This window comes from Strix uralensis, chromosome 36, assembly GCF_047716275.1.
Source record: "Strix uralensis isolate ZFMK-TIS-50842 chromosome 36, bStrUra1, whole genome shotgun sequence".
Lineage (NCBI taxonomy): Eukaryota > Metazoa > Chordata > Aves > Strigiformes > Strigidae > Strix > Strix uralensis.
In genome coordinates, this window is record NC_134007.1 from 995,372 (window position 1) to 1,021,424 (window position 26,053).

At 64.4% G+C, this 26,053-nt stretch overlaps 2 protein-coding genes and 1 pseudogene across 2 annotated transcripts; 2 read left to right on the plus strand and 1 right to left on the minus strand.

Annotated features, from left to right (window-relative positions):
* Positions 1–26,053, minus strand: part of LOC141937025 (scavenger receptor cysteine-rich type 1 protein M130-like) — a 275,156-nt pseudogene that overhangs the window by 197,416 nt on the left and 51,687 nt on the right.
* Positions 462–9,470, plus strand: PSMC4 (proteasome 26S subunit, ATPase 4). Its single transcript, XM_074854426.1, is given in 12 exon segments — positions 462–684; positions 1,679–1,708; positions 1,711–1,779; positions 1,868–2,054; positions 3,944–4,090; positions 5,122–5,231; positions 5,333–5,426; positions 5,889–6,056; positions 6,430–6,506; positions 6,592–6,760; positions 7,993–8,048; positions 9,290–9,470. Coding segments are annotated over 12 exon segments (1,257 nt in total). The 5' UTR covers positions 462–648; the 3' UTR covers positions 9,404–9,470.
* Positions 11,567–25,972, plus strand: SCN1B (sodium voltage-gated channel beta subunit 1). The gene is made up of 5 exons (XM_074854427.1): positions 11,567–11,974; positions 15,071–15,237; positions 19,788–20,028; positions 21,812–21,947; positions 23,224–25,972. The coding sequence occupies exons 1-5, from the start codon at positions 11,932–11,934 to the stop codon at positions 23,288–23,290; spliced, it is 654 nt and encodes a 217-aa protein (XP_074710528.1). The 5' UTR covers positions 11,567–11,931; the 3' UTR covers positions 23,291–25,972.

A 26,053-nucleotide genomic window follows, 5' to 3' on the forward strand; every position in this document is an offset into this window, starting at 1 on the left:
AGCCGCACTGGGAAAGCCAGGAGTATGCACTGGGAGCACTGGGAGGAGCCAGGGGGCTGCGTTAGATGTACTGGGAGAACTGGGGGAAGACAGGGAGCGGTACTGGGAGGGCTGGGGCAGAACGGGGGGGAGCCAGGGAGCGGCACTGGGGGGAACTGGGAGCACTGGGGGAGCACAGGGATCCGCACTGGGAGCACTGGGGGGGGGGGGGCACTGGGAGCACTGGAGAGAGCAAGGGATCCCCAGTAGGAGCACTGGGGGGAGCCAGAGCGCCGCACTGTGTGTACTGGGAGCACTGGGGGGGCACTGGGAGCTGTACTGGGAGCACTGGGAGCTGTACTGGGAGCACTGGGGAGAGCCAAGGAGCTGTACTGGGAGCACTGGGACAGAACTGGGAGCCGTACTGGGAGCAGTGGGGGGGCACTGGGAGCCGTACTGGGAGCACTGGGGGGGGCACTGGGAGCCGTACTGGGAGCAGTGGGAACACTGGGGCGGCACTGGGAGCCGTACTGGGAGCACTGGGGGGGCACTGGGAGCCGTACTGTGAACACTGGGACTCCATCTCCCATGAGCCCCCGCGGCGGCAGGGGGCGGGGTTTCTGGCTCCTCCGCTGACGTCACTTCCGGCGGCCGCCGCGCGCAGTCACGATGGAGGAGCTGGGGCTGCTGGGGGACAAGGCGCAGGTTTGGGGGGGCCGCGGGGGGGCGGGGGGGGGGCCCCTCGCACCCGGGGGGGGGTTGGGCTGCTCCGGGGACCCCCCCTGCGCCGCGGGGACCCCCTCCCCCATCTCTGTGTGCCCCCGAGTTCCGGGTCACCCCTCAGCGATGGTTCCCCCCCCCCCCCAGTTACCCCCCATTTCAGGGTGGCCCCCCCCCACCTCTGGGTGCCCCCCAATCGCCCTCCCCCCCCCCTTGCCCAGGTGACCCCCCCCAATTCCTGGGTTGTTTGTGTCCCCCCTTTATAGGTGCCCCCCCATTTCTCCCCCCGCCCCCCCCTTGCCCAGGTGACCCCCCCCCCCCCATTTCAGGGTGCTCCCAATCCCCTGGGTGCCCCCCCCATCTCTGGGTGCCCCCCAATCTCTTCTCCCCCCCCCCTTGACCCCCCCCATTTCTGGGTTGTGAGTCCCCCATTTCAGGGTGCCCCCCCCATTTCAGGGTGCCCCCAATCCCCTGGGTGCCCCCCCAATCTCTGGGTGCCCCCCAATCTCTTCTCCCCCCCCCTTGACCCCCCCCCCCTATTTCTGGGTTGTGAGTCCCCCAATATGGTTCCTCTCCTATTTCAGGGTGCCCCCCCCCCCATTTCAGGGTGCCCCCAATCCTCGGGGGTCCCCCCCCATTTCTGGGTGCCCCCCAATATCTTCCCCCCCCTTGACCCCCCCCATTTCTGGGTTGTGAGTCCCCCATTTCAGGGTGCCCCCCCCATTTCAGGGTGCCCCCCCCGATTTCAGGGTGCCCCCCCCATTTCAGGCTGTTCCCCCCCATTTCAGGGTGCCCCCAATCCCCTGGGTGCCCCCCCCCATCTCTGGGTGCCCCCAATCTCTCCCCCGACCCCCCCATTTCTGGGTTGTGAGTCCCCCAACATGGTTCCTCTCCAATTTCTGGGTGTTTTCTCCCCTGTTTTGGGGTGCCCCCCTTATTTCTAAGTGCCCCCCCCCCTCCATTTGTGGGTCCCCCCCAGGATGAGCTGCCGGCTCTGGCCGCCCCCCGCCCCCCCCCCCCGGCCTCTCCTTCTTGGTGCCAGAACCTGAGGACCTGGAGGACCTTTACAGCCGCTACAAGGTGAGGTGCAGGTTGCGGGGGGGTGCAAATAAATGAGGGGGTGGGGGGCACCCAGAATCCCCCCCTGAACCTCCAGTTGTCCCAGTAGAAGCTGCAGCAGGAACTGGAGTTCCTGGAGGTGCAGGAGGAGTACATCAAGGACGAGCAGAAGAACCTCAAGAAGGAGTTTCTCCACGCCCAGGAGGAGGTGAAGAGGATCCAGAGCATCCCCCTGGTCATCGGGCAGTTCCTGGAGGCCGTCGACCAGAACACGGCCATCGTGGGCTCCACCACCGGTGAGGGGGGGGCGTGGGGGGGTGGTGGAGACGTGGGGATGGGTGTGGGGGTTTGGGGGGCATGGTCAGGGGTGGTGGGACGTAGGGGTGGGACTGGAGGGTTGAAGGTGGCCATGAGGGTTCAAGTGTGGTGGGGACGTGGGGATGGGCGTGAAGGGTTGGGGGTCATGGTTGGGTGTGGTGGGGACGTGGGGATGGGTGTGGGGGGTTGGGGGTCATGGTTGGGTGTGGTGGGGACGTAGGGATGGATGGGGGGGTTGGAGGTCATGGTTGGGTCTGGTGAGGACATGGGGATGGGTCTGAAGGGTTGGGGGTCATGGTTGGGTCTGGTGAGGACATGGGGATGGGCCTGAAGGGTTGGCGGTCATGGTTGGGTCTGGTGGGGACGTAGGGATGGATGGGGGGGGTTGGGGGTCATGGTTGGGTGTGGTGGGGACGTAGGGATGGATGGGGGGGTTGGGGGTCATGGTTGGGTCTGGTGGGGACATGGGGATGGGCCTGAAGGGTTGGGGGTCATGGTTGGGTCTGGTGGGGACGTGGGGATGGGCCTGAAGGGTTGGGGGTCATGGTTGGGTCTGGTGGGGACGTGGGGATGGGTGTGGGGGGTTGGGGGTCATGGTTGGGTCTGGTGAGGACATGGGGATGGGCCTGAAGGGTTGGGGGTCATGGTTGGGTCTGGTGGGGACGTGGGGATGGGCCTGAAGGGTTGGGGGTCATGGTTGGGTCTGGTGGGGACGTGGGGATGGGTGTGGGGGGTTGGGGGTCATGGTTGGGTCTGGTGGGGACATGGGGATGGGCCTGAAGGGTTGGGGGTCATGGTTGGGTCTGGTGGGGACGTGGGGATGGGCCTGAAGGGTTGGGGGTCATGGTTGGGTCTGGTGGGGACGTGGGGATGGGTGTGGGGGGTTGGGGGTCATGGTTGGGTCTGGTGAGGACATGGGGATGGGCCTGAAGGGTTGAGGGTCATGGTTGGGTCTGGTGGGGACGTGGGGATGGACATGGAGGATTGGGGGTTGTGGTTGGGTGTGGTGGGGACGTAGGGATGGGGCTGGAGGGTTGAACAAGGTTCAACGAGGTCAGGGGTGGTGGGGATGGACAAGGAGGGTTGGGGGTCATGGTTGGGGGTGCTGGGGATGTAGGGATGGACGTGGAAGTTTGAAGGTGGCCATGAGGGGTCAAGTGTGGTGGGGATGGACAAGAAGGGTTGGGGGTCAAGGTCAGGGGTGGTGGGGACGTGGGGATGGACATGGGTGGTTGGGGGTCAAGGTCAGGGGTGGTGGGGACGTGGGGATGGGGCTGGAGGGTTGATGGTGGCCATGAGGGGTCAGGGGTGGTGGGGACGTAGGGAAGGATGTGGAGGGTTGGGTCAGCCATGAGGGGTCAAGTGTGGTGGGGACATGGGGATGGACAAGAGAGGTTGGGGGTCATGGTTGGGTGTGGTGGGGACGTGGGGATGGACGTGGGAGGTTGAAGGTGACCATGAGGGGCCAAGTGTGATGAGGACATAGAGATGGGCATGAAGGGTTGGGGGTCATGGTCAGGGGTGGTGGGGACGTGGGGATGGGACTGGAGTTTGAAGGTGGCCATGAGGGGTCAGGGTTGGTGGGGATGGACCTGGAGAGTTGGGGGTCACGGGGTGGGTCAAGTGTGGTGGGGCTGGATGCAGAAGGTTGGAGGTGGCCATGAGGGCTCAGGGGTGGTGGGGACGTGGGGATGGGCGTGACCAGCTGGGGACAACTACAAGAAAACTTGTGGTGGGACTGAGGGGACAGACCTGGGAGGTCGGGGGATGACCACAAGGGGACAGGTATTGCGGAGCCGTGGTGGCCTTGGGGCCAACCCTGGTGGGGTTGAGACGTGGTGGCCACCTCGTCCTTGTTCTTCTCCAGGTTCCAACTACTACGTGAGGATCCTGAGCACCATCGACCGGGAGCTGCTGAAGCCCAACGCCTCGGTGGCCCTGCACAAGCACAGCAACGCGCTGGTGGACGTTCTCCCACCCGAGGCCGACAGCAGCATCATGATGCTCACGTCAGGTGGGCCACCACCACCCCCCCCTGGGGCCACCACCCTGTCCAGGGGAACCCCCGTGTCCTTCAGGGTGGGGAGCGTCAGCCAACGCTGTCGGTGGTGGGACCGAGGATGTTCTCAGGGGCTTCTACCGGGGTGGGGGAGATGTTGGTGCACTCCAGGGATCTCCAGGGTGGACCTGGAGGGTGGAGAGCAGCAGGACGTGGTCCAGATGGTGACCAGGAAGGGTTTGACGTTGGGTGATGTGTCTTCGTTAACGCCATGGGGGTGTTCTCAGCAGGTTGGGGGGTTCTACCAGGTTGGGGTGCTGCAGGTGGGAGGTCTCTCACAGCTGGAGAACTACTGGACGTGGTCGAGGTTCACCCAGAAGTGTGGTGGGTCTCCATCCTTGGAGCTACTCAACCATCATCTAGAGAAGGTCCCAACTGATCTACTGTGACTGAAGGAGCTTTGGGGAGGAGGGTGGTAGGTCTCCATCCTTGGAGCTACTCAGCCATCATCTAGAGAAGGTCTCAAGTGACCTTCCGTGGTTGGAGATGTTCTGGAGAGGACGTTGGACCAGGAATTGTTGTCACATAAGGATGGAGTCATGGCTGGGTGGTGGGTCTCCATCCTTGGAGCTACCCAACCATCATCTAGAGAAGGTCTCAAGTGACCTGCTGTGGTTGGAGATGTTCTGGAGAGGACGTTGGACCAGGAATTGTTGTCAAATAAGGTTGGAAGTGTGGATGGGTGGTGGGTCTCCATCCTTGGAGCTACCCAACCATCATCTAGAGAAGGTCCCAAGTGACCTGCTGTGGTTGGAGATGTTCTGGAGAGGAGGCTGGACCAGGAAGCCCTTGTCCTTGTTGCCACATAAGGATGGAAGCTTGGATGGGTGGTGGGTCTCCATCCTTGGAGCTACTCAACCATCACCTAGAGAAGGTCCCAGGTGACCTGGCCTGGTTGGGCCTGTTCTCTGGTGGCCAAGGTTGCCCCCTGGCCCATGTGGTGGCCCCGGCGGGTGGCCCGCTGATGGCCCCGTCCCCGTTTGCAGACCAGAAGCCGGACGTGATGTACGCTGACATCGGGGGCATGGACATCCAGAAGCAGGAGGTGCGGGAGGCCGTGGAGCTGCCCCTCACCCACTTCGAGCTCTACAAGCAGGTACGAGCACCCAAGGGTGGGGTGAGGGGTGGGGGGAGGACACACAGACCCTTTGGAGACCCCGTGACGTCATCTCCTGGGGTTGTGTGTCCCCCCCCCAGATCGGCATTGACCCCCCACGGGGTGTCCTCATGTACGGACCCCCCGGCTGCGGGAAGACCATGTTGGCCAAGGCTGTGGCCCATCACACCACAGGTGGGGCACCTCGGGGTGCTGGGGGGGGCACCCACAGTGGGTGGGGCCTTGAGGTGGTGGTGGTATCTTTGGGGTGCGGGGCGGGGGGGGGAATCCTTGGGTTGGTGTTGGCAGGGGGGACCTTGGGGTGCTGGTGGGATCCATGGGGTGTTCGTGGGGCTCCTTGGGGACACCTGGGGTAGACAGTGGCACCCCAGGGTGCTGATGGGGTTCTTGGGGTGCTGGTTGGTTCCTTGGGTTGCTGTGGGCACCCCAGGGTGGTGGTGGGCTCCTTGGGTTGTTGGGAGCACCCCAGGGTGCTGGTGGGTCCCTTGAGGTGCTGGTGGGCCACTTGAGTTGTTCAAGGCACCCCAGGGTGCTGGTGAGCTCCATGGGGTGCTGGTGGCCAGGGGTGGTCTGGGGGTGCTCCCCGGGGCTCCCCCCACTCAGACGCAAGGTCCCAGCCCCTGTGGGTGCCCCCAGCTGCCTTCATCCGGGTGGTGGGTTCGGAGTTCGTGCAGAAGTACCTGGGGGAGGGTCCTCGCATGGTGCGCGACGTCTTCCGCCTGGCCAAGGAGAACGCCCCCGCCATCATCTTCATCGACGAGATCGACGCCATCGCCACCAAGCGCTTCGACGCCCAGACTGGGGGTGAGGGGATGTGGGGACCCTGGGGTGGGGTTCTGGGACCTCTTGGTGGACCCTGGGGCTTGGCTGAGGGTCAGGAAGCCTCCAGAGAACTTCATGGAGGTGTTTGGGGACTCCTTGGGTGTTGGTTGGGGGTCAGGAAGCCTCTGGAGAACCCAAAGGAGGGGTTCTGGGACCCCTTGGTGGTCCTTGGGTGTTGGTTGGGGGTCAGGAACCCTCTGGAGAACTTCATGGAGGGGTTCTGGGAGCTCTTGGTGGTCCTTGGGTGTTGGGTGGTGGTCAGGGACCCTCTGGAGAACTTCATGGAGAGTTCTGGGACCATAGGGGTGTCCCTTGGGTGTCACCACCCCGCCATGTCCTTCTCCTCCCCCCCCAGCTGACCGGGAGGTTCAACGCATCCTCCTGGAGCTCCTCAACCAGATGGACGGTTTTGACCAGAACGTCAACGTCAAGGTGGGGATCCCATGGGTGCTGGGGGGTGGCTCCCAGGGTGCCACATGGGTGATGGTGACGGTGCCACCCATGTCCTCTTGTCCAGGTGATCATGGCGACCAACCGGGCGGACACCCTGGACCCGGCGTTGCTTCGTCCTGGCCGCTTGGACCGAAAAATCGAATTCCCGTTGCCCGATCGGCGCCAAAAACGTCTCATTTTCTCCACCATCACCGGGAAGATGAACCTCTCCGAGGAGGTGGACCTCGAGGACTGTATCTGGGGACACGTGGGGACACCGTGGGGTGGCGGGGGTGACACAGGGACGTTGGGGACCCCAGCGAGGCGGGCGTCCATCCGCCAAGGAGTAGCCTGAGGAGGTGGGGAGCCCGTGGGGGCATCAGGAACCCCACGAGATGTTGGGGTTGGGGACCTCCTGGGGATATTGGGGACTCCAGTGTCCCCTGGCGTCCCCCATGGGGATATCAGGAACCCCCAGGGAGATGGTTGGGGACCTCATGCGGACATCAGGGACCCCGGGGGACATCAGGAACCCCAGGGAGATGGAGGGTTGGGGACCCCATGAGGACATTGGGGACTCCAGGGAACATCAGGAACCCTGGGGAGATGGAGGGTTGGGCACCTCATGGGGACATCAGGATCTCCAGGGGACATTGGGGACCCCATGGGGACATCAGGAACCCCGGGGGACACCAGGAACCCCATGAGATGTCGGGATTGGGGACACCATGAGGGCATCAGGGACTCCAGGGGACATGGGGGACCCCATGGGGACATCAGGAACCCCATGCGATGTTGGGGACCCCATGGGGACATTGGGAACCCTGGGGAAATAGAGGGTTGGGGACCATCTGGGGACATCGGGGACTTCAGGGGACATTGGGGACCCCGGGGGACATCAGGAACCCCACGAGGTGGTTGGGGACCTCATGGGGACATCAGGGACCCCAGGGATATGTCAGGTTTGGGGACACCCTGTGGACCCCAGGGGACATTGGGGACCCCATGAGGACATCAGGAACCCCATGCGATGTTGGGGACCCCATGGGGACATTGGGGACTCCAGGGGACACTGGAGACCCCATGGGGACATTGGGAACCCTGGGGAAATAGAGGGTTGGGGACCTTCTGGGGACATCGGGGACTCCAGGGGACATTGGGGACCCTGGGGGACATCAGGAACCCCACAAGGGGGTTGGGGACCTCATGGGGACATCAGGGACCCCAGGGAGATGTCAGGTTTGGGGACACCCAGGGGACATTGGGGACCCCATGAGGACATCAGGAACCCCACAAGATGTCAGGTTTGGGGACATCGGGGACTCCAGGGGACATCAGGAACCCCGGGGAGATAGAGACTTGGGGACCCCATGGGGACATCGGGGTCCCCGGGAGCTGTTGGGGACCCCTGGAGTGGGCTGGGGGTGGCTTGGGGACATCGGGGAGGGGACACGGAGGAGGGGACGTTTCCTTCACCCCCACCCAGATGTGGCACGGCCGGACAAGATCTCGGGGGCCGACATCAACTCCATCTGCCAGGAGGTGGGTGACAGGGTGACACGGGGGGGACAGGGAGGTGACCGGGTGGCGCAAGGGCTGTGTCCCTCATGATAGGGTGACAAGGGGGTGACAGGGTGACACAGGTGACATGTCCCTCGTGGCAGGGTGACAAGGGGGTGACACAAGTGACGCAGGGGCCCTGTCTGGGGTAGAGTGACAAGAAGGTGACAGGGGTGACACGGGTGCTGTGTCCCACCACAACAGGGGGACAAAGAGGTGACACAAGTGACACAGGGGCCGTGTCCCTCCTGGTAGGGTGACAAGGAGGTGGCACAGGTGCCATGTGTCCCTGTGGTAGGGTGACAAGAAGGTGACAGGGGTGACACAGGTGCTGTGTCCCACCATGACAGGGTGACAAGGGGGTGACAGGGTGACACAGGTGACATGTCCCTGTGGTAGGGTGACAAGAAGGTGACAAGGGTGACACAGGTGCTGTGTCCCACCATGACAGGGTGACACAGGTGACATGTCCCTGTGGTAGGGTGACAAGAAGGTGACAGGGGTGACACAGGTGCTGTGTCCCACCATGACAGGGTGACACAGGTGACATGTCCCTGTGGTAGGGTGACAAGAAGGTGACAGGGGTGACACAGGTGCTGTGTCCCACCATGACAGGGTGACACAGGTGACATGTCCCTGTGGTAGGGTGACAAGAAGGTGACAGGGGTGACACAGGTGCTGTGTCCCACCATGACAGGGTGACACAGGTGACATGTCCTTGTGGTAGGGTGACAAGAAGGTGACAGGGGTGACACAGGTGCTGTGTCCCACTACAACAGGGGACAAGGAGGTGACAGGGTGACACAAGGGCCGTGTCCCTCATGGTAGGTGACAGGGGTGCCACATGTGCTGTGTCCCACCCCGACAGGGTGACAAAGAGGTGACGGGGTGATACAGGGGCCGTGTCCCTCCTAGTGGGGTGACAAGGAGGTGACACAGGTGTCATGTCACTCTGTGTTAAGGTGACAGCGGGTGATGTGGTCTTAGCAGCAGGGTGGCAGGAGGTGACAGGTGACAGGCTGCCACCTCCCTGCGGGGTGTTGGGGGTGACCTGGGTGACACGATGGCCTGTCCCTAGGGTGGCTGGGGGTGACGTGGTGGCCTGTCCCCATGGCTGGTGGTGACATGGTGGCCTGTCCCCACGGCCGGGGGAGACGCAGGTGACGCGGTGGCCTGTCCCCATGGCCGTGGGTGACGCGGGTGACACGGTGGCCTGTCCCCAGGGCGGCATGCTGGCGGTGCGGGAGAACCGCTACATCGTGCTGGCCAAGGACTTCGAGAAGGCCTACAAGACCGTCATCAAGAAGGACGAGCAGGAGCACGAGTTCTACAAGTGACACCTCGGGGACCTTGGGGACACGCCTGTCACCCCCAATAAACCACAGCACCCCCCTCCCTCCCCCACACCCGCCTGCTCCGCCTCTGCATGGGGACACGGGGACAGCGAGGGGATGGGGGGGACAACCTTGGGGACATGGGATGTTCATGGGGACAACTTTGGGGACAGGGGGAGGTTCATGGGCACAGCCTGAGGATGACCTTGGGGACATGGAAATGTCCACGGGGACAACTTTGGGGACACAGGGAGAGTCTTGGGGACAGCCTGAGGGTGACCTTGGGGACATGGGATGTTCGTGGGAACAACTTTGGGGACACGGGGACAACCTTGGGGACATGGGCACATCCATGGGAAGGAGCTGGGGAGGTCTGTGGAGCGGTGTGGGGACATGGGGACAACCTTGGGGACAGTCTGAGGATGACCTTGGGGCCATGGGATGTTCATGGGAACAACTTTGGGGACATGGGGACAACCTTGGGGACAGTCTGAGGATGACCTTGGGGACATGGGATGTTCATGGGAGCAACTTTGGGGACACGGGGACAACCTTGGGGACATGGGCACATCCATGGGAAGGAGCTGGGGAGATCTGTGGAGCGGTGTGGGGACATGGGGACAACCTTGGGGACAGTCTGTGGGTGACCTTGGGGACATGGGATGTTCATGGGGACAGCCTGAGGATAACCTCAGGGACACAGGGATGACCTTAAGGACATCCATGGGGACAGCCTGAGGATGACCTTGGGGACATGGGTATGACCTTGGGGACATGAGGACGACCTTGGGGCCATGGGATGTTCATGGGGACAAGTTTGGGGACATCAATGGGAAGGAGCTGGGGGGGTCTGTGGAGCAGTGTGGGGACAACCTTGGGGACATGGGGACAGTTCTGGGGACATGGGATGTTCGTGGCGACAGCTTTGGGGACACGGGGACAGCTTGGGGACATGGGGAGGTCCTTGGGGACAGGGGGAAGTCCTGGGGATGACCTTGGGGACATCCATGGGGACAGCCTGTGGATGACCTTGGGGACATGGAAATGTCTGTGGGGACAACCTTGGGGACATGGGATGTTCATGGGGACAAGTTTGGGGACACGGGGACAACCTTGGGAATGTGGAAATGTCCATGGGGACAACTTTGGGGACACAAGGACAAGCTGGGGAGGTCCATGGGGACAATCCTGGGGACAGTGTTGGGGACATGAAGATGTCTGTGGGGCCATCTGAGAACATCCATGGGGACAAACTTGGGGACACGGGGGCAGCCCGGGGACATCCATGGGGACACAAGGAAGGCCTTAGGGTGTCCATGGGGACAGCTTTGGGGACACAGGGGTGGCCTTGGGGACATGGGGACATCCTCAGGGACACAGAGATGGTCTTTGGGGACATGGTGGCCGTGGGGACATGGGGGTGGCCCTGGGGACAGCAGGACATCCTCAGGGACATGGGGGTGGCCTTGGGGACAGGAGAACATCCTCTGGGACATGGAGGTGGCCTTGGGGACATGGTGGCCTTTGGGGACATGGGGGTGGCCTTGGGGGACATGGGGTGGCCTTGGGGACATGGTGGCCTTTGGGGACATGGGGGACATCCTCAGGGACATGGGGGTGGCCTTGGGGACACAGGGGTGGCCTTGGGGACAGGAGAACATTCTCAGGGACATGGAGGTGGCCTTGGGTACACGGGGATGGCCTTGAGGGACATGGAGTGGCCTTTGGGGACACAGGGATGGCCTTGGGGACATGGGGTGGCCTTGGGGACAGGGTGGCCTTTGGGACATGGGGGACATCCTTAGGGACATGGAGGTGGCCTTGGGGGACATGGTGGCCTTGAGGACATGGGGATAGCCTTGGGGACACAGGGATGGCCTTGGGGACAGGAGAACATTCTCAGGGACATGGAGGTGGCCTTGGGGGACATGGGGTGGCCTTGGGGATGTGGGGATGGTGTTGGGGACATGGTGGCCTTGAGGACATGGGGATGGCCTTGGGGACACAGAGGTGGCCTTGGGGACATGGGGCACATCCTCAGGGACATGGGGGTGGCCTTGGGGACCCCTTGGGGAGACGCGGGGGCGGAGCTCCGCGCTCAGGCCCCGCCCCTCGTTGCGTCACGGCCGGCACCAGCCGCACTGCGCCGGGCGGAGCCGAGCGGGGCCGAACCCGCCCGAAGGGACCCGAAGGGACCCGAAGCCACCCGAACCGGAGCCGAAGAGACCCGAAGGGACCCGAACCGGGGCCGAAGGGACCCGAACCCGCCCGAGCGGAGCCGAACCCGCCCGAACCCGCCCGAGCGCAGCCGAAGGTCCCGGCCGGAGCCGCCCGGCGCGGGCCCGGCGATGCCCTGAAGCGGCTCCTCCGGCCCGGCCCGTCCCGGCCCGCGCTCCTCAGCCCCGGCCCGCCCGGGGGCGGCTCCATGGCCCGGCCCGGGGGCTGCGGGGGGGCGGCGCGGCGCTGAGGAGCGGCCCGAGCTGCGCCGGAGGGACCCGACCCCCCCGGAGCGGCCCCGACCCGCCCCCGCCATGTTGGGCCCCGGCCTGGCGCTGCTGCTCGGCCTCCTCATGGGTGAGTGCGGCCGGGACCCCCCGGTGTCCCCTGTGTCCCCCCGTGTCCCCTGTGTCCCCCCTGGTGTCCCCTGTGTCCCCCCCGTGTCCCCTGTGTCCCCCCCGGTGTCCCCTGTGTCCCCCCTGGTGTCCCCTGTGCCCCCTCCCGGTGTCCCCTGTATCCCCCCGTGTCCCCTGTGTCCCCCCCGTGTCCCCTGTGTCCCCCCCGGTGTCCCCTGTGTCCCCCCTGGTGTCCCCTGTGCCGTCCCCTGTGTCCCCTGTGCCCCCCCCCCGGTGTCCCCTGTATCCCCCCGTGTCCCCTGTGTCCCCTCCCGGTGTCCCCTGTGTCCCCCCGGTGTCCCCTGTGTCTCCCATAATGTCACCTGTCCCACTCCAGTGTCCCCTGACCCCCCAGAATGTCCCCTGGTGTCCCCTGGTGTCCTCTGTTCCCCTCCAGTGTCCCCTGACACCCCAAATGTCCCCTGACCCCCAATAATATCCGCTGTCCCCCCATAGCGTCCCCTGTCCCCCTCCAGTGTCACCTGTCCCGCCAAATGTCCTCTGACCCCCCCATAATGTCCCCTGTCCCCCTCCAGTGTCCCCTGACCCCCCAGAATGTCCCCTGACCCCCAGAATGTCCCCTGAACCCCCATAATCTCCTCTGGTGTCCCCTGACCCCCCATAGCATCCCCTGTCCCCCCCCAGAATGTCCCCTGATGTCCCCTCTCCCCCTCCAGTGTCCCCTGATCCCCCAAATGTCCTCTGACCCCCTCATAATGTCCCCTGTCCCCCCTAGAATGTCCCCTGAACCCCCAGAATGTCCCCTGGTGTCCCCTGTCCCCCTCCAGTGTCCCCTGATCCCCATAATGTCCCCCGACCCCCCAAATGTCCCCTGTCCACCTCGAGTGTCACTTGAGACCCCCATAATGTCCCCTGTCCCCCCATAATGTCTCCTGACCCCCCCCAATGTCCCCTGTCCCCCCATTACCCCCTGACACCCCCCCCAGCATCTCCTGACCCCCCCCCCAATGTCCCTGGACCCCCTGAAAGTGTCACATCGCCCCCCCCCAGTGTCCCCTGTCCCCCTCAATGTCCCCGGACCCCCCCACATTGTCACCTCCCCCCCCCTTGGTGTCCCCTGTCCCCCCCAGTGTCACATTCCCACCTCCTCAAGTGTCACCCCCCCCCCGTGCCACCCCCGCTGTCCCCTTCCCGGCCCCTGTCACCTCCGCAGTGTCACCCTCCCCCACCCCCCCCCGCAGTGTCACCTGTCTCTGCCGCAGTCCCTGTGCCACCCCCCTGCTGTCACCAGGGTCCCCCGCCCCCCCCTGCGGTGCCACCAGGGTCCCCTGTTCCCCCCCCAAGTGCCACCAGGGTCCCCCGCCACCCCCAAGTGCCACCGCAGTGTCCTGCGCCACCCCCAGAAGTGCCACCAGTGTCCCCTCCCCACCCCGAGTGCCACCATGGTGTCCCCCACCCCCCCCCCCCCAGTGCCACTGCAGTGTCCCACATCCCCCCTCGTGCCACCAATGTCCCCTGTCCCCCCCCCAAGTGCCGTCACGGTGTCCCCTGTCCCCCCTAAGTGTCACCAGTGTCCCCTGTCCCCCCCAAGGGCCACCACAGTGTCCCCTGTCCCCCTCAAATGTCATCAGTGTCCCCTGTCCCCCCAAGTGTCCCCTGTCCCCCCCAACTGTCTCCTGTCCCCCCAAGTGCCACCTCAGTGTCCCCTGTCCCCCCAAGTGTCACCAGTGTTCTCTGTCCCCCCCAAGTGTCCCCTGTGCCCCCAAGTATCACCAGTGTCCCCTGTCCCCCCCCAAGTGCCATCGTGGTGTCCCCTGTCCCCCCAAAATGTCACCAGTGTCCCCTGTCCCCCCAAGTGTCCTCTGTCCCCCCCAAGTGCCACCAGTGTCCCCTGTCCCCCCAAGTGTCTCCTGTCTCCCCCAAGTGTCACCTCAGTGTCCCCTGTCCCCCCAAGTGTCCCCTGTCCCCCCCAACTGTCTCCTGTCCCCCCCAAGTGCCACCTCAGTGTCCTCTGTCCCCCCGCAAGTGTCCCCTGTCCCCCCCCAAGTGCCATCGTGGTGTCCCCTGTCCCCCCAAAATGTCACCAGTGTCCCCTGTCCCCCCAAGTGTCCCCTGTCCCCCCCAACTGTCTCCTGTCTCCCCCAAGTGCCACCTCAGTGTCCCCTGTCCCCCCAAGTGTCCCCTGTCCCCCCCAACTGTCTCCTGTCCCCCCCAAGTGCCACCTCAGTGTCCTCTGTCCCCCCCCAAGTGTCCCTTGTCCCCCCCCAAGTGCCACTGGAGTCCCCTAGTGTCCCCTGTCTCCCCCCAAATGTCCCCTGTCCCCCCAAGTGCCACCTCAGTGTCCCCTGTCCCCCCCCAAGTGTCCCCTGTCCCCCCCAAGTGTCCCCTGTCCCCCCAAGTGCCACCTCAGTGTCCCCTGTCCCCCCCCAAGTGTCCCCTGTCCCCCCAAGTGCCACCTCAGTGTCCCCTGTCCCCCCCCAACTGTCTCCTGTCCCCCCAAGTGCCACCTCAGTGTCCCCTGTCCCCCCCCAAGTGTCCCCTGTCCCCCCCAAGTGTCCCCTGTCCCCCCAAGTGCCACCTCAGTGTCCCCTGTCCCCCCCCAAGTGTCCCCTGTCCCCCCAAGTGCCACCTCAGTGTCCCCTGTCCCCCCCAAATGTCCCCTGTCCCCCCATGTGCCACCTCAGTGTCCCCTGTCCCCCCCAAGTGCCACTGGAGTCCCCTGTCCCCCCAAGTGTCACCAGTGTCCCCTGTCTCCCCAGTTTTGGGGGTCTGCAGCTGTCCCCTACGTGTGTGTGTGTGTGTCCCCGTTTTGGGGGACGGGGGGGGGGGGGTGTCCAATTTTGGGGGTCCAAGGGGTGTCCCCTATGTCCCCCCCCAGTTTAGGGGTGCTAGGGGGGTGTCCCCCAGTTTTGGGGATCCATGGGGTGCCCCATAGCACCCCCCCCCGATTTTGGGGGACCACAGTGGGGGGGTGGTGGGGGTGCCCCTATGTCCCCCCAAGGAGTTAGGGGTGACCCCCCCCAATTGTTGGGGGGGTCCCATAAACTTGGGGTAACCCCCCCGTGTGTTCCTTCCCTCCCCCCCCCCCCAATAAAAGCTGGGGGGGCGCAGGGGGGGTGCGTGGAGGTGGCTTCGGGGACGGAGGCGGTTTTGGGGGCCCCCTTCCGCCTGCTCTGCATCGCCTGCAAGCGCCGCAGCGAGACCACGGCCGAGGCCGAGGGCGAGTGGTTCTTCCGCCCCGAGGGCGACCCGCAATTCCAGAAGGTACTGGGAGGCACTGGGAGGGCAGTAAGGGGGTGCTGGGAGGCACTGGGAGGGATTAGGGAGGGACTATGGGGCTCTGAGAGGCACTGGGGGGTTACTGGGAGGGACTGGGAGGCACTGGGGAAGCACTGGGAGGCAGTGGGAAGGGAACTGGGAGGCACTGGGAGGGATTAGGGAGGCACTATGGGGGTCTGAGAGGCTCTGGGGGGTTACTGGGAGGAACTGGGGAAGCACTGGGAGGCAGTGGGAAGGACTGGGAGGGGAACTGGGAGGCACTGGGAGGGAGTGGGAGGGCAGTAATGGGGTGCTGGGAGGCACTGGGAGGGATTAGGGAGGGACTATGGGGCTCTGAGAGGCACTGGGGGGTTACTGGGAGGGACTGGGAGGAACTGGGGAAGCACTGGGAGGCAGTGGGAAGGACTGGGAGGGGAACTGGGAGGGACTGGGAGGGATTAGGGAGGCACTATGGGGGTCTGAGAGGCTCTGGGGGGTTACTGGGAGGAACTGGGGAAACACTGGGAGGCAGTGGGAAGGACTGGGAGGGGAACTGGGAGGGATTAGGGAGGGACTATGGGGGTCTGAGAGGCACTGGGAGGCAATGGGAGGGACTGGGAGGGGTACTGGGAGGCGCTGGGAAGGTACTGGGAGGCACTGGGAGGGCAGTAAGGGGGTGCTGGGAGGGATTAGGGAGGGACTGTGGGGCTCTGAGAGGCACTGGGAGGGACTGGGAAGGCACTGGGAGGCAATGGGAAGGACTGGGAGGGGTGCTGGGAGGCGCTGGGAAGGTACTGGGAGGCACTGGGAGGGACTAGGGGAAACTGGGAGGCACTGGGAGGGCAGTAAGGGGGTGCTGGGAGGCACTGGGAGGGATTAGGGAGGGACTATGGGGGTCTGAGAGGCACTGGGAGGTTACTGGGAGGGACTGGGAAGGCACTGGGGAGGACTGGGAGGGGTGCTGGGAGGCACTGGGAGGGATTGGGGAGGCACTGGGGGGTTACTGGTAGGGACTGGGGTGACTGGGATGGGCTGGTGGGGTACTGGGAAGATACTGGGGAGCACTGGGGGGGCAGTGGGGGCACTGGAGAGGCACTGGGGAGATACTGGGAAGCACTGGGAGGCACGAGGGGGTACTGGGAGGCACTGGGGGGTACTGGGAGGTATTTGGGAGACACTGGGGGATACTGGGAGGTACTGGGGAACACTAGGGAGACTCTGGGATGAGACTGGGAGGCACTGGGGGATACTGGGGAGGTACTGGGAGGCATTTGGGAGCCACTGGGACGCACTGGGAGGCACTGGGGTGACTCTGGGTGCTACTGGGGAGATACTGGGAGTTACTGGGAAGCACTGGGCTGCTCTGCCCCCCCCTTGATCCTACACCCCATCCCCGAGGGGGGGCAGTGGGTGACCCCGGGTCCCTTTGAGGGGATACTGGGAGGTACTGGGTCTTACTGGGAGGTACCGGGTCTTACTGGGAGACAGTGGGGAAATACTGGGAGATACTGGGGAGATACTGGGCGTTACTGGGAGGCACTGGGCTGCCCTGCCCCTGCCTGATCCTGCACTCCAGCCCCGAGGGGGGGCAGTGGGTGACCCTGGGTCCCTGGGCGGGGGGGTCACTGGGCTTAATGGGAGGCACTGGGTCTTACTGGGAGGCACTGGGGTGACTCTGGGTGCTACTGAGGAGATACTGGGAGTTACTGGGGGGCACTGGGAGTTACTGGGAGGCACTGGGTGTTACTGGGGGGCACTGGGTCTTACTGGGAGGCATTGGGTGTTACTGGGAGGTGCTGGGAGTTACTGGAGGTCACTGGGTGTTACTGGGGGGCACTGGGAGTTACTGGGGGTCACTGGGAGTTACTGGGGGGCACTGGGTGTTACTGGCTGTTACTGGGAGGCGCTGGGTCTTACTGGGAGGCACTGGGTGTTACTGGGGGGCACTGGGAGTTACTGGGGGGCACTGGGTGTTACTGGGAGGCACTGGGTGTTACTGGGGGGCACTGGGTCTTACTGGGAGGCATTGGGTGTTACTGGGAGGTGCTGGGAGTTACTGGGGGTCACTGGGAGTTACTGGGGGGCACTGGGAGTTACTGGGGGGCACTGGGTGTTACTGGGAGGCGCTGGGTCTTACTGGGAGGCACTGGGTGTTACTGGGTGTTACTGGGAGGCGCTGGGTGTACTGGGAGGCACTGGGTGTTACTGGGGGGCATTGGGTGTTACTGGGAGGTGCTGGGTGTTACTGGGGGTCACTGGGAGTTACTGGGGGGCACTGGGTGTTACTGGGTGTTACTGGGAGGTGCTGGATGTACTGGGAGGCACTGGGTCTTATTGGGGGACACTGGGTGTTACTGGGAGGCACTGGGTGTTACTGGGGGGCACTGGGTCTTACTGGGAGTTACTGGGAGGCACTGGGAGTTACTGGGTGTTACTGGGAGTTACTGGGTGTTACTGGAAGGCACTGGGAGTTACTGGGAGGCACTGGATGTTACTGGGAGGCACTGGGAGTTACTGGGTGTTACTGGGGGGCACTGGGTGTTACTGGGTGTTACTGGGGGGCACTGGCAGTTACTGGGAGGCACTGGGAGTTACTGGGAGGCACTGGGTGTTACTGAGAGGCACTGGGCGTTACTGGGAGGCACTGGGCGTTACTGGGATGCACTGGCAGTTACTGGGAGGCACTGGCAGTTACTGGGAGGCGCTGGGCATTACTGGGAGGCGCTGGGCGTTACTGGGAGGTGCTGGCAGTTACTGGGATGCGCTGGGAGTTACTGGGAGGCACTGGGAGTTACTGGGAGGCGCTGGGCGTTACTGGGAGGCACTGGCAGTTACTGGGAGGCACTGGGTGTTACTGGGCGTTACTGGGAGGCACTGGGCGTTACTGGGAGGCACTGGCAGTTACTGGGAGGCGCTGGCAGTTACTGGGAGGCGCTGGGCGTTACTGGGATGCACTGGCAGTTACTGGGAGGCACTGGCAGTTACTGGGATGCACTGGCAGTTACTGGGAGGCGCTGGGCGTTACTGGGATGCACTGGCAGTTACTGGGAGGCACTGGCAGTTACTGGGAGGCGCTGGGCGTTACTGGGAGGCGCTGGCAGTTACTGGGAGGCACTGGGCGTTACTGGGCGTTACTGGGATGCACTGGCAGTTACTGGGGGGCACTGGCAGTTACTGGGAGGCGCTGGGCGTTACTGGGAGGCACTGGCAGTTACTGGGAGGCACTGGGCGTTACTGGGAGGCGCTGGCAGTTACTGGGAGGCGCTGGGCGTTACTGGGAGGCGCTGGCAGTTACTGGGATGCACTGGCAGTTACTGGGAGGCGCTGGGCATTACTGGGAGGCGCTGGGCGTTACTGGGAGGCACTGGGTGTTACTGGGGGTCACTGGGTCTTACTGGGAGGTGCTGGGTGTTACTGGGGGTCACTGGGTCTTACTGGGAGGCGCTGGCAGTTACTGGGAGGCGCTGGGCATTACTGGGAGGCGCTGGGCGTTACTGGGAGGCACTGGCAGTTACTGGGAGGCACTGGCAGTTACTGGGAGGCGCTGGCAGTTACTGGGAGGCACTGGGCCTTACTGGGAGGCGCTGGCAGTTACTGGGAGGCGCTGGGCGTTACTGGGCGTTACTGGGAGGCGCTGGCAGTTACTGGGAGGCACTGGCAGTTACTGGGAGGCGCTGGGCATTACTGGGAGGCGCTGGGCGTTACTGGGAGGCGCTGGGCGTTACTGGGAGGCACTGGGTGTTACTGGGGGTCACTGGGTCTTACTGGGAGGTGCTGGGTGTTACTGGGGGTCACTGGGTCTTACTGGGAGGCGCTGGCAGTTACTGGGAGGCGCTGGGCATTACTGGGAGGCGCTGGGCATTACTGGGAGGCGCTGGGCGTTACTGGGAGGCACTGGCAGTTACTGGGAGGCACTGGCAGTTACTGGGAGGCGCTGGCAGTTACTGGGAGGCACTGGGCGTTACTGGGAGGCGCTGGGCGTTACTGGGCGTTACTGGGAGGCGCTGGCAGTTACTGGGAGGCACTGGCAGTTACTGGGAGGCACTGGCAGTTACTGGGAGGCGCTGGGCATTACTGGGAGGCGCTGGGCGTTACTGGGAGGCGCTGGGCGTTACTGGGAGGCACTGGGTGTTACTGGGGGTCACTGGGTCTTACTGGGAGGTGCTGGGTGTTACTGGGGGTCACTGGGTCTTACTGGGAGGCGCTGGCAGTTACTGGGAGGCGCTGGGCATTACTGGGAGGCGCTGGGCGTTACTGGGAGGCGCTGGGCGTTACTGGGAGGCACTGGGTGTTACTGGGGGTCACTGGGTCTTACTGGGAGGTGCTGGGTGTTACTGGGGGTCACTGGGTCTTACTGGGAGGCGCTGGCAGTTACTGGGAGGCGCTGGGTGTTACTGGGCGTTACTGGGATGCACTGGCAGTTACTGGGAGGCACTGGGCGTTACTGGGAGGCGCTGGCAGTTACTGGGAGGCACTGGGCGTTACTGGGCGTTACTGGGAGGCGCTGGGCGTTACTGGGCGTTACTGGGAGGCGCTGGGTTTCTCCCCCCGCGCAGATCCTGCACTACAGCCCCGAGGAGGGGCAGTGGGTGGCGCCGGGGCCGTTCGAGGGGGTGCTGAGCTGGAACGGCTCGCGGGGGACGCGGGACCTGCAGGACCTGTCGGTGCGGCTGGCGGCCGTGGGGCGGCCCCACGCCGGCCACTACGTGTGTCGCCTGCGCCGCAACCTCACCTTCGAGGGCTACGTGTACAGCCTGGCCCGCAACAAGACCCTGCGGCTGGCCGTGGTCGACACGGGTGGGCGGGGGGACCCTGGGGGCGGGAGGGGGCGGGGCTTGGTGGGGAAAGGGCGGGGCTTGCTCGGGAAGGGGCGGGGCTTGATGGAAGGGGGCATGGTTTGCTGGGAGGGGCATGGCTCGTTGGGGAAGGGGCATGGCTTGCTCTGGAAGGGGCGTGGCTTGCTGGGAGGGGGCGTGGCTTGCTGTGAGGGGGCGTGGCTTGCTCTGGAAGGGGCGTGGTTTGCTGGGAGGAGCATGGCTTGTTTGGGAAAGGGGCGTGGCTTGCTCTGGAATGGGTATGGCTTTCTCAGAGGGGGTGTGGCTTGTTTTTGGAGGGGGCGTGGTTTGCTGGGAGGGGGCATGGCTTGTTCTGGAAGGGGCGTGACTTGCTGGGAAGGGGGCGTGGCTTGCTCTGGAAGGGGTGTGGCTTGCTGGGAGGGGGTGTGGTTTGCTCTGGAAGGGGCATGAGTTGCTGGGAAGGGGGCGTGGCTTGCTCTAGAAGGGGTGTGGCTTGCTGGGAAGGGGCGTGGTTTGTTTTGGGAGGGGGTGTGGTTTGCTGGGAAGGGGGCGTGGTTTGCTCTGGAAGGGGGCGTGGTTTGCTGGGAGGAGCATGGCTTGTTTGGGAAGGGGCATGGTTTGTTTTGGGAGGGGGTGTGGTTTGCTCTGGAAGGGGCGTGACTTGCTGGGAGGGGGCGTGGTTTGCTCTGGAAGGGGCGTGGTTTGCTGGGAGGAGCATGGCTTGTTTGGGAAAGGGGCGTGGCTTGCTCTGGAATGGGTATGGCTTTCTCAGAGGGGGTGTGGCTTGTTTTTGGAGGGGGCGTGGTTTGCTGGGAGGGGGCATGGCTTGTTCTGGAAGGGGCGTGACTTGCTGGGAAGGGGGCGTGGCTTGCTCTGGAAGGGGTGTGGCTTGCTGGGAGGGGGTGTGGTTTGCTCTGGAAGGGGCATGAGTTGCTGGGAAGGGGGCGTGGCTTGCTCTAGAAGGGGTGTGGCTTGCTGGGAAGGGGCGTGGTTTGTTTTGGGAGGGGGTGTGGTTTGCTGGGAGGGGGCGTGGTTTGCTGGGAAGGGGGCGTGGTTTGTTCTGGAAGGGGGCGTGGTTTGCTCTGGGAGGGGGCGTGGTTTGCTGGGAGGAGCATGGCTTGTTTGGGAAGGGGCATGACTTGCTGGGAAGGGGCGTGGTTTGTTCTGGAAGGGGCGTGGTTTGCTGGGAAGGGGGCGTGGTTTGCTCTGGAAGGGGCGTGACTTGCTGGGAGGGTGTGGTTTGCTCGGGAAGGGGCGTGGCTTGGTGTGGTTTGTTGGGAGGGGGTGTGGCTTGTTTGGGAGGGGGCGTGGTTTGCTGGGAGGGGTGGTTTGTGGGGGCGTGGCTTGCTGGAAGGGGGCGTGGTTTGCTGGGAGGGGGCGTGGTTTGCTCTGGGAGGGGGCGTGGCTTGCCGGGAGGGGGCGTGGTTTGATGGGAAGGGGATGTGGTTTGCCGGAGGGGGGCGTGGCTTGCTCTGGAAGGGGCGTGGTTTCCGGGGGGGTGTGGTTTTCTCAGAGGGGGGCGTGGCTTGCTCTGGAAGGGGTGTGGTTTCCAGGAGGGGGCGTGGCTTGCTCGAGGGGGGCGTGGCTTGCTGGGGGCATGGCTTCGTGTGGGCATGGGGGCGGGGTTTGTGCTGGGGGTGGGGCTCAGGCGGGGTTCGCATGGGGTGGGCGGGGTTTAGGCGGGGGTGGGCGGGGTTTGTCCCCTCCGGGGGTGCGGAAGGGCCCGGGGGGGGCCGCGGGGGCTCTGCGGGGGCCGCGGGTTCGATCCCCGGGTGCCCCGGCAGCGCGCCGGGACTTGGCCTCCATCGTCTCCGAGATCCTCATGTACGTGCTGATCGTGGTGCTGACGCTCTGGCTGGCGGCTGAGATGCTTTACTGCTACCGCAAGGTGGCCGCCGCCGCCCCGGCCCCCGACAGCGCGTGAGCCACCGCCAGGGGCTACGGGGGGAGGGGAGGGGCTGAAAGGGGGAGGGGAGGGGCTACAAGGGGAAGAGGAGGGGCTAAAAGGGGAGGGGGGGCTAAAAGGGGCTGGGGAGGGGCTACAAGAGGGAGGAGAAGGGCTAAAAGGGGAAGGGGAGGGGCTACAAGGGAAGGGGAGGGGCTACAAGGGGAGGGGAGGGGCTACAAGGGGAGGGGAGGGGCTACAAGGGAAAGGGGAGGGGCTAAAATGGGGGAGGGGGCGTGATGGGGGTGGGGCTGGAGGGGGAGGGGTAAAGGCTTTAGGGGTGCGGGGGGGCAGTGGGGTTTGGGGTATGGGGGACATATAGGGGTGGGGGGCAATGGGGGGTACGGGGGTGTATTGGGGGTATGGGGGGGTATGGGGGGGCTATAGGGGGTGTGGGGGGCTATAGGGGGTGTATAGGGGGTATGGGGGGCTATAGGTGGTTTGGGGGGCTATAGGGGGCATATAGGGGATATGGGGGGCTATAAGGGGGGTTGGGGGGCTATGGGGGGGCTATAGGGGGTTTGGGGGGCTATGGGGTGTATAGGGGGTGTATAGGGGGTATGGGGGGGCTATAGGGGGTTTGGGGGGCTATGGGGGGTATAGGGGGTGTATAGGGGGTGTATAGGGGGTATGGGGGGGCTATAGGGGGTTTGGGGGGCTATGGGGGGTATAGGGGGTGTATAGGGGGTATGGGGGGCTGTGGGGGGCCATATGGGGTGTGGGGAGCTATAGGGAGGTATGGGGGGTGTAGGAGAGGCAGCGGGGGGGTATGGGGGGGTGTAGGGGTATAAGGATGCGGAAGGGGGGTATAGGAGGGGTACGGGGGTGCGGGGGGGGGGTGGGGGGCAATAGGGGGTGTGGGGGGCTATGGGGGGGTGTAGAGGGTAGGAGGGTCCAAGGGGGTGCAGGAGGAAGGTGTAGGGGCATTAGGGGGGGTGGGGGGGCAATAGGGGGTGTAGGCGGGTATGGGGGGGCTATAAGGGGTGTGGGGGGGCAGTGGGGGGCGTGGGCAGGTTTGGGGGGGCTGTAAGGGGGTTTCAGGGGCTATAGGGGGGAGTTGGGGTGTGGGGGGGCAATGGGGGGGTTGGGGGCTGTAAGGGGGGTTTGGGGGGCACAGGGGGTGCGTGGGGCATATAGGGGTGGAGGGGGGGGGTGAGGAGGGTGCTGGGTGGGTGCTGGGTGGGTGCTGGGTGGGTGCTGGGGTGCAGGTGGGTGCCCGCCCCCCACCCCCTCTCTGCTCCCCCCCCCCAGCTCGGAGTACCTGGCCATCACCTCGGAGAGCAAAGAGAACTGCGCCGGGGTGCAGGTGGCTGAGTAGCACCCATGGGTGCTGCTGGCCCCGCCCCCCCGCGCCCCCCCCCTGCAATAACCCCCCCCCGGGGGGGGCGGCCCCGCCCCCACGCCTGCCCCCCGCCTTCTGCCACCATCGCACGGCTCCCGCCCACCCCGGCGTCTGGGCGACCCCCACCCATGGGTGCTCCCAGGAAGGACCCAGCACCCATGGGTGCTCCTAAGGAAGGATCCAGGCGCCCCCCAGCCATGGGTGCTTCTGGGGAGGAGCTCAGCACCCATGGGTGCTCCTAACGAAGAACCCAGGCATGTGGGTGACCCCCACCCATGGGTGCTCCTAGGAAGGAGCTCAGCACCCATGGGTGCTCCTAACGAAGAACCCAGGCATCTGGGTGACCGCCACCCATGGGTGTTCCCAGGAGGAACCCCAGCACCCATGGGTGCTCCTAGGAAGGAGCTCAGCACCCACGGGTGCTCTTAACAAAGAACCCAGGCATCCAGGCAACCCCAGCACCCATGGGTGCTCCTGGAAAGGACATCAGCACCCATAGGTGTTCCTGGAAAGGACCCAGCACCCATGGGTGCTCCTGGAAAGGACCCAGCACCCATGGGTGCTCGTAAGGAAAGACGCAGGCATCCAGGCGACCCCCACTCGTGGGTGTTCCCAGGAAGGACGTCAGCACCCATGGGTGCTCCTAAGGAAGCACCCCAACACCCATAGGTGCTACCAGGAAGAACCCCAGCACCCATGGGTGCTCCTAAGGAAGGATCCAGGCAGCCCCCACCCATGGGTGCTCTTGGAAAGTACCCCAGCATCTGGGCAACCCCTGCCTATGGGTGCTCTCAGGAAGGACCCCAGCACCCATGGGTGCTGTTAACGAAGAACCCAGGCATTTGGGTGAGCCCTACCTGTGGGTGCTCCAGGAAGGCCCCCAGCACCCCGTGGGCGCTCCTGGAAAGGACCCAGCACCCATGGATGTAATTAAGGAAGGACCCAGTGACCCGGGCGACCCCCACCCGTGGGTGCTCTCAGGAAGGACCCCAGCACCCATGGGTGCTAGTAATGAAGAACCCAGTCATCCAGGTGACCCCCACCCGTGGGTGCTCCCAGGAAGGACCCCAGCACCCATGGCTGCTATTAACAAAGGACGCCAGCATCTGGGCAAGCCCCACCCATGGGTGCTCTCAGGAAGGACCCCAGCACCCATGGGTGCTATTAATGAAGAACCCAGGCATCCGGGCAACCCCCACCCATGGGTGCACCTGAAGAAGGACCTCAGCACCCATGGGTGCTATTAAAAGACCCCAGCATCTGGGTGACCCCCACCCATGGGTGCCCCTAGGAAGGTCCCCGGCACCCATGGGTGCTCCCAGGAAGGACCCCAGCATCTGAGTGACCCCCACCTATGGGTGCTCTCAGGAAGGACCCCAGCACCCATGGGTGCTCCTGGAAAGGACCCGGCCCCCATGGGTGCTCCTAAGGAAGGACCTCAGCATCTGGGCAACTCCAACCTATGGGTGCTCTCAGGAAGGACCCCAGCACCCATGGGTGCCATTAACAAAGAACTGTGGCATCTGGGTGACCCCCACCCATGGGTGCTCCTGAGAAAGGAGCTGAGCACCCATGGGTGCTATGAACAAAGGACCCCAGCGTCCGGGCGACCCCCACCCATGGGTGTTCCCAGGAAGGACCCCAGGACCCGTGGGTGCTCCTAAGGAGGATCCCCAGCATCTATGGGTGCTCCTAGGAAAGACCTCAGCACCCATGGGTGCTCCTAAGGAAGGACCCAGGCATGTGGGTGACCCCCACCCATGGGTGCTGCCAGGAAACACTCCAGCACCCATGGGTGCTCTTAACGAAGGACCCTGGTTTGCAGGCGACCCCCACTAGTGATGCTCCCAGGAAGGACCCCAGCACCCATGGGTGCTCCTAAGGAAGGACCCAGGCATGTGGGTGGCCCCCACCCATGGGTGCTTCCAGGAAGGAGTCTACCACCCATGGGTGCTCTTAATGAAGGACGCCACCGTGTGGGTGACCCCCACTAGTGGATGCTCCTGGTAAGGACCCCAGCACCCATGGGTGCTCCTAAGGAGGATCCCCAGCACCCATGGGTGCTCCCAGGAAGGACCTCTGCACCCATGGGTGTTCCTAAGGAGGACCCCCAGCACCCATGGGTGCTCTCAGGAGGGACCCAGGCACGCGGGTGACCCCCACCCATGGGTGCTGCCAGGAAGGAGTCTAGCACCCATGGGTGCTCTTAACGAAGGATACCAGCGTGTGGGTGACCCCCACTAGTGGATGCTCCTGGTAAGGACCCCAGCACCCATGGGTGCTCCTAAGGAGGACCCCAGCACCCATGGGTGCTCCTAAAGAGGATCCCCAGCACCCATGGGTGCTCCTAAGGACTCCAGCACCCATGGGTGCTCCTAAGGAAGGACCCAGGTGACCTCCAACGATGGGTGCTCTCAGAAGGTCCCCAGCACCCATGGGTGCTCCTAAAGAGGATCCCAGCACCCATGGGTGCTCCCAGGAGGGACCCAGGCGTCAGGGCCCCACCCCCCTGCACTTTACACCCTATTTTCGCGCCCCCCCGGGGCTGCCCCTTTGCATGGGCAAAAAGCTGCTTTTTTTGGGGCAAAAAAGCCCCGAAAAGGGGCCGCTCGCGCACGAGAATTTTTTTCGGGCAATAAAACTCCCCGTGCAACCGCCCCCTCCCCCCCCTTTAGTTTCGGTCCTTGGGGGGGAGTTTTGGGGTGAAACCCCCCAAAATGGGTCCTTGGGCACTAGCGG